The sequence below is a fragment of the Marmota marmota genome, unplaced genomic scaffold (genome assembly GCF_001458135.2).
Source record: "Marmota marmota marmota unplaced genomic scaffold, marMar, whole genome shotgun sequence".
NCBI classification, from domain to species: domain Eukaryota; kingdom Metazoa; phylum Chordata; class Mammalia; order Rodentia; family Sciuridae; genus Marmota; species Marmota marmota.
Genome location: NW_026006604.1, coordinates 22480 through 30466, shown reverse-complemented (window position 1 = coordinate 30466; position 7987 = coordinate 22480). Strand labels below are relative to the sequence as shown.

General features: G+C 43.0%; 1 protein-coding gene across 1 annotated transcript; it reads right to left on the bottom strand.

Moving 5' to 3' along the window:
• Positions 1 to 5581: 5581 nt before the first annotated feature.
• LOC125614747 (testis-expressed protein 38-like) lies at positions 5582 to 6223 on the bottom strand. The gene has a single exon (XM_048797652.1). It carries the CDS (start codon positions 6221 to 6223, stop codon positions 5582 to 5584), a length of 642 nt encoding a protein of 213 aa, XP_048653609.1.
• Between the last annotated feature and the right edge of the window lie 1764 nt (positions 6224 to 7987).

The following is a 7987-nucleotide window of genomic DNA, read 5'->3' as shown; positions in this document are numbered from 1 at the left end:
ACTGATCTTCATCCAGCCATGCATTTATCACCCAAGAAGATGTCATAATTAATCTCATCCTATGTTTGGCTTCGGGGACATCGAGGGATGCTTCAAGATATCTCAAATTGTTGCATGACATGTGCACAGGTAAATGCTAGAAGGATCAACTTCCACAAGGAAACAGGAGTTAAGATTCTGTACCTGGTAAATTTGGGGAATTAGACTTTACTGAAATTAAACTTGGACTATATGAATATAAATACTTGTTAGTCTTTGTTGAAACTGTCTCTGGCTGGGCAGATGCTTTTCCAATCTAGATGGAAATGGCACAAATAGTAGATAAAAAACTAATAAATGAGAATGTTCCTAGATTTGGCTTCCCTCTAATTTTGGGGTCTGACAATGGCCTGGCCTTGATGTACAAATTATCTCAATTGATTTCAAAGGCCCTTAATATAAACTGGAAATTATGCTGTGTGTACCACCCTCAAAGCTCAAGGAAGGTAGAAAGGATGAATAGAAGTAAACACTGTCTAAATTAATCCTTAAGACTGGTGTTAACTGGGTTAATCTCCTGCTTTTTGCCCTATTGAGGGCCCATTGCATTCCTTATCAGGAAAAATTTACTGCATATGAAATAATTTATGGGCGGCCACTGCCTATGGTTTCCAGAGTACACCTAGATCTGCTAGGAGACATTCCAATCTCAGGGTCACAACTATTCATGGATAAGATCTTTCTTCAGGTTCAGGCTGCTCAGCCTGTTGGACATAGATTTGTTGATCATTCATTCCAACCTGGCGATGCTGTGCTGATACAATGTTTGAAAACTAATACCATCGAACCCAGGTGAAAAGGCCCTTCCATTGTGATTCTCCACATTCCCACTGCCGTCAAAGTTGCTGGTATTCCTGCTTGGATTCATCATTCTTAGCTTAAGAAGGCACCTTCAGAACCCACTGGAGGAGAATCTAGCTGCCAAAGGTGGAAAGTGACTGAGCATGGACCTTTTAATTTTAAAATTTCTAAGGGTTAATATTTTGTCATTAACTTCTTATTGCTTTTCCTTGTTATTGTAAACATTATGCTAATAATTTTTCCCTGTTGGAATATATATGTATTCTTGGGTGTTAGCTATGCTAGCCTCAACCAACCTTGCACCCCTTTGTAGCGCAGGTAGGACCTGCCATTGTAAGATCCCCACTAATATTAAATTGTACTTACTCCTGTCAGGATCCAATAATTGGCCCTATAAGATGGTGTAAAGAAAATCAAGAAATTTTCAGTCTGGTATTCAGGGAGGGACCATGGAAAAATCTTACAGACCAGTCTCAAGGGGATCATATAAATTTTGGAATCTATAAATACTCAGCTCACCCACAAGATTCAGGACAATATTCTTTTATTAAGTTTAAAAAGAGGGCCATAGTGGATACTGACTATTCAAGTGCTACTTTAAATGTGGATATTTCCATGAGCCTCCTAAATTCTACAAACAACCAAACCTTTTGGTTACAATTGATTGTTGATACTATGAACAAAAGTTCCTTCTGCATACAAGAAGGAAATTCCATCGATCAATTGTTAGCTAATCATCTTATGGGCCTCTCTATAAAATATGATGACTGTATTAAGGTCACTGGTGATAGGGCTACACAGCAAGACTGACCTGTGTCCCATGCAGAGTCAGACTTGCCAGCTTCACTGATGTCCAAAAACATCGTTTATGCATAGAGTGCATCCTTCCCCAAACCCCACCTAATTGTTCTATTGAACAAAATATCTCCCTACCCAATGGCAAATGACTTCCTACAGGATGGGCTTTTCTCTGTAATAAGATGAGTTTCCAGGCTTTGCCTACCAATTTCTGTGGGATCTGCTCTATTGGATGGATCTTTCCCTTACTGCCATCCCTGGCATCTCCCCACCAAGACATCCGAAGTCTGCCCCCCAATTGCAATAACAATTTAATCCACTTGGACCCCCTAGACTTCGCAATTGCAGCAGCTTTCTTTTTGCCAATTCTAGTGGTAGGAATACAGAGAAATCATGAAATTAGTCTGTAGTTTTAGCAAAACAGCTAACCTTATGACACAATTCTTAGTAGAAATTAATCAGGAGATGAAAGTACTCTGAATCTCAGTACTACAAAATAGAGCAGCTATTACTTTCTTTTTCTGAGATATCATTTGGGCTGTCAACAATTCCCAGGCATGTGTAGTTTTAATATTACCGATTATTCTAGTGTTATCCAACAACAGAGGGATAAAATAAAAAAGGAGATCAACAAAATTCAAATGGACAACTCTTAGCCAGGCTTGGGAAACTGGTTTCCATGGTTAACTTCCCTTGTAGGTCCTATAATTTGCATCATCTCCTATTAGTTCTTGTCCCATGAATCATTAACTATGTGCTCAGGTTTGGAGGACTACAACTTAATTCTATTATGTATAATTGACAGTATTAACATATATGATTGACATTACTGATTGTTCCCTATCAAAGATTTGAAAGGGATACGTAAGACAAGGGGGGAATGATAAACCCAGACTAATTCCGTTTTAAGATCAGGAGCCAACGTTTCACAAGTTATAAAAGATTCATTTGTGTTTTCTGTAAAATATTAGGATTTCTATTTAGCCTGGCCGTATTTTGATGTTTTAAATTTGCTTGTAATGCTTGCCCATTCCTTGAACTCACCCATGCCTAGCTTTCACTGACAAGATAGCAGCCCTCTCTGAAACTTTAGTTATGCCTCATAATCTCTGGCTTTCCCTGGCCAGATAACGACCCTCTCTGAAACTCTAGTGGCACCTCATAAATCCTCATACTGGGATCTAAAATTACTCCCTAAATGCTGAAACATTTAGACCATTAACCTACTACCTGCCTTTGTGTTATGCTTGTCAAAATTCTGTTATCTGTAAGTTCTAAAGACACTCCCCCTTTGTATGCAAGTTTCTGTGCTATAAAGCTGTGTTCCTAGAGAGCTGTAGCATTGTCTTCTATTCCCATGGGTTTCAGGAGAGACAATCCTGGCCTGTCAAAATTACAAGCTTGTTTTAATTTGATTTAAATTGGAGTCAGTGGTCTTTTCTTTGTGTCATGGTTTAACACTCCCACGTATCTTTTCTGTTTGGACAGAACATGATCTGTGCAATAAGCCAACTCATCTTTGGATGTCTTGCTCTCATATACCTGACCAACTCGTATTTCTCCTATGCCACTACTGTTGCCTCCATCTCATTCCAAGTCTTTAAGACCCTATGCATAGATGATTGTATTATCTTTCCAATAGGTTTCCTGCTCCCATTTCTCCCTCTCTCCATATCATAAGCTCAGCAAGTGAGTCCTCCTAAAGTTCTGCCTGTCTTATAGGAAAGCAGAGCATACCTGTACAAATACAGACTCTAGAACCTGTCTGCAGTTTTCATCTGCAATGAAGAAAAATAAATATTATATTGGGAACCTGCCTACAAATGTTTCATAACTTCTCAATTTTTTCTTTCTTCTTGATGTTAGGAATTTGTAATCCTCCAGCATTCCACAAACTTGGAAGAGAAGCTCCCTGATCTTTTTCTTTCCAAGTGCTCATCATCTAGTCTGCCTGTTAGGTCACTGAATATGCCTTGATTTTCATTGCCCATTACAATTTCATGCCCAAGTCTTTTTAATTAGACTAAAAGAAGCTATTTTGTGGCATTTCATGAACTTCATTTCAGAGAAGAACCCTTTTTCCAAGGCCTTCAGCATTACTTAGTGTTTGTAGGGCTGACACAAGTGTATCTCTGCTTTTATAAACAAACAAAAAAAAATATTTTCGCTTTTCAACATCCATGTACTCCTGTGATTTCAGGCTATCCTCCCCTGCCCTGAGTTTTTAGTCCAAGTTGGTCCAAACTTACCTTGTTCCTATCTATTCCTAAGAATTAGCTGAGATACCTCAGACATCACCTTGAGGACATTTATGAAGACCTCTGACTTTAGCTTTCCTCTATGAGTGGTGCCCCTTGCCAGGAGGGGTCTGAGTCTGGCTGATCTTACATGGCTTCTCTTGGAAGCAATGGGGACAATTGTGTCTGCAATGACCCTTGCATTTGCAGAAGGTGCACTGGAATACTTTGGTTCTCTTGTGCCTGTGCCTTGGCACTGCTTCCTCCAATGGCATATTGCCTGTCTTCACAGGTGTCTGACTCCCACAAAGAATCTGGAATCTTGACTTGAATCTCAGTTTGGGGACCAGCCAGAAAATGGCCTGTGTTGATAGCTGCATTCATACCACATTGACGTCCCTTGATTCTCCAGTACAGGAGTGGGCTGTTAGTGAAGGTGGCACCTCTCAGCAATTCCACCCACTGCTCCTCCAGTTTTCTCTTCAAGTGCAGAAAGAGAATGCAGCCCACAGTGATCACAGAGCATAGCTACAGCTATCCAAAGTACAATTTCTCCCACACTGAGGCTGAAAAAAATAAAGGAAAGTTGACTGACAGCTGTAGGTTGAGACCTGAACACTTACTGAACATTTCACACAGACTTGATCAGTTTGTTCCCACACAGGACGTGGAAGAGGTGTTTCATCAGCACTAATGCCAACAGGGGAGGGATGCCTCAGTGCACCAAGATGAAGCTGATGTACTCTTTCCATTTAGAAAAAGGCCACCTTATACCTGATTTGGAATCTGGTGAATTAAGGGAAGAATGGGGAATGTTGAGCTGGAAATAGAATTCTCCATGCGGTGTGCATCCACAAATAGGCAAACACATATTCCACCAGCCCTAGTTTGGACTCATCATTTCTGTATAAAATGGACTTAACAGCAGTTGGAGTCATTCTGAAAATCATTCCCATTGAATGGGAAGGATTCTAGGAGCAGAAGAATGCTTGACTTTGGATAGGGAACTAACTCTACACTATGAGCAGATGCATTTCTTTTGATGATGCTCATAAAAAGGGCTCTAGAGTGTGAAGGTTTCCACCCCTCCTTTGACAAGTATGATTGTATTTGGAAGAGCCATGTAGCCTCCCTTGAAACCTTTTGTTTGGGCAACAGAAAAAATTTGCATGGCATGGTCCTAACCTTTTTTGCTCCCTAATCTTGTGGTAACTCTCTTTGGGCATCAGCTTACCTGGTAGCAAGTACTCCCAGACCAGGCTAATCATACATCTCCCAGCAAGTGGAAGTTCTTCAACATCCACTTGCCCTGCTGCAGAAGAGCAGTGCCTCTGGGGACCTTGTCCAGGGGTGGTACACCTTGGAGCTCCAGTGATTGGGGGAGGGAATTGAGCTCCTCCACAAGTATTGTTTCCATGTGTCTCTTCACAGCCATCCTCCAAATCTCATTTTATTGTTAAGACCTGTTCCCCCATCCTAGAGGGGAAGAGCATTGCCATGTTAAGAGCCATTGAGACACAAATGACTCTATTTACAAAACATTTACTATTGTAACATCTACCAGGGCTCTGACCTGGGTGGCAATGTCAATTGCCTGAGGTTAGCTCCTTTTTCTAATAGCCCTGGTACCTGAAGTTCTCAGCTTCAGTGAGCAGAGACTGAAAATCTAAAGAACAAAGTATGCATTGAGACATTCACCCTAAGGGCTAGAATGGGAAAAGAATGAGAGTGGACATTTCTTTCCACTTCCAGTGGAGATAGGGGTAGGAGGCAGAGTGGTCCAGCATGGGAGGTAGGTTCAGCATGTGGAGGGGTGGAGCAAAAGGTATCTCCTGAAAGATAATCAGGAGTGGGGATTTGGACTGCTGCTGTGGCATCAGGTTAGATAAGAGCTGCTGTGTGGCCAGCAGAGCAGGTTGCAGAGGAACAGGGGCCTGTGCCTTGGTGCTACTTCCTCTGATGACATAGTGTCTGCCTTCACAGGTGTCTGACTGCCACAGAGAATCTGGAATCTCCACTTGAATGTCAGTTTGGGGACCAGCCGGGGAAGGGCCTGTGTTGATATCTGCATTCATGCCACATTGCTGTCCTTTGTTTCTCCAGTACAGGAGTGGGCTGTAAGTGAAGGTGGTGGTTCCCAGTACTTCCACCCACTGCTGGGCATGCTCCTCCAGTTTCTTCTTCCAGCACAGGAAATCAATGCAGCCCACAGTTATCACATAGTGCAGCCCCAGCAATCCAAAGTACAGTGACACCCACACTGAGGCTGAAAATGAAGAGGTAAACTGACAGCTGTAACATGGGACCTCAACTCTTTCTTCTTCCTCTGCTTGACTTGGCTCATTCATCCATTCCTTCCTTCCCACCCTCCTCAAAGACACATCTCATAGACTTCTCATTGAGTCCAAGCTGGTTTGGCAGGAAGCCTAAGATGCCACTTTCGCCTTTGACAGATAAGGAATGCTTGTGTACAGGGGCCATGACCTACCCAGACTCAGTCAGGACTTCTGGCTCCCAGTCTCAGACCCATCCTGTCCTTCAGACTGAGATGCCTCACTATGCACAATATCCTTGAGCAAGTCAAAGCTCCCCATTTTATGGCAAGACTCCTTGCTTTTCTGTTTGGGCAGAGCATGGTCTATGTCTTCAAGGAGTCCCTCCTCTTCTGGTGGAGCCTACCTCTTAACTGCTTAGCACTTCCTGCAGGAAAGCAGCCACCACCCTATCCCTACAAAGGGTATTCCCCTACACTCAAAGGACAGTAGGGCTACTTATGTCCTGGAAGGCCCAGGTCCTCCTTTGGGGAATCCATCAGTTGAAGCTTCTTACCAGTCCTATGACTCTGGAAAGAATGAACTCCCCCACTGCTCATTCCACCAATGGGAGTCCTCAGAAGGCCCCAGCCTCATTATGCCCTCAAGATGAGGTCAGTGGTTCTGAGCACTGAGAATTCCAGGATTGGTGGTTGTGGAGTGGGTGAAAGTTGATGGAAGGAAGGGACTCTATTTTGTGACGTGTCATGAGCATCGTTGTCTTCCATCAAAGAATAGTCCCAACACCGAATTGTCTGTTCCCCACTTCATATGGGGAACTGACAGAACAGCCCCAGGAAAGGGCCCTCACACCCTCAGGAGTTTCTATTTATGCAGTGAGTTGTTACAAAGCCATTTATGGATTATTTCAGTGAGTTGTTACAAAGCCATTTATGGATAATTTCTCCTTCTTCCTTCTCCCTCCTCCTTGTCCTCCTCCTCGTCCTCCTCCTCCTCCTCCTCCTTCTTCTTCTTCTATTTTTTTAATTGTCAATGGACCTTCATTTTATTAATTATTGATATGGTGTGCTTAGAATCAAACACAGTGCCTCACACATGCTAGGCTAGTGCTCTACCACTGTGCCACAATCCCAGCCCTTTACATGGATTTTTCAGAGAGGAGTGGGGCAGAGAACACAGTGAACTTTGGACAGCCTTGTCATCAAGAAGTTTCTGACCAAGTTGTCAGAGAGCCAAACAGCTCCAAAGTTTCATGTAGTCGAAACCTCCTTCTGTTGCTCTTCCAATGTCTCTTTTCTTTCTTCTACCAGTGTTTCTTGGGCATCATCCATCCCTGTGGGTGCTCTCCTTAATGTTATCCTGTATTTCTTTCCAGCTTCATCTTCTTCCCCATCCTTCAGACACCATTCCCTTCTGGGCATCCCAGAGTCCACTAAGAACTCTGGACTTTGGCCCAAACTACTCCTTCACTCAGGAGTGCCTCTCACCACATTTCTGGCTCTGAACACATCCTCGTCCTCCCACATGGTCAAAACTCCAACTCAGTGGCACTCTGATGCTACCTGATGGTACTGAATCAATCCCAGCACCCTATGGTCTCCATTTGGAGGAGACTTGGAGACCTGTTTAATTCAACTTCCATCAGATAATGGAGTAATGAGATTAGTACTTTCCTACTCACCACCAAATCCCTAAAAATTGCTGTAATTCAGGGACTTGCTTACCATCTCCTGAAGCATCTGGATTCATTTTGGACCAGCTCAGTTAGAGGGAAATTTGCTCATGAAGCCTATGGCAGCCTCCAATAGCTTGTAGCACTGGTCCTGGCTTGGATCCTTG

Bases quoted from the DNA above. Each gene is read 5' to 3' on its own strand.
- LOC125614747 (XM_048797652.1), bottom strand. From the start codon at position 6,223: ATGAATGAGCCAAGTCAAGCAGAGGAAGAAGAAAGAGTTGAGGTCCCA.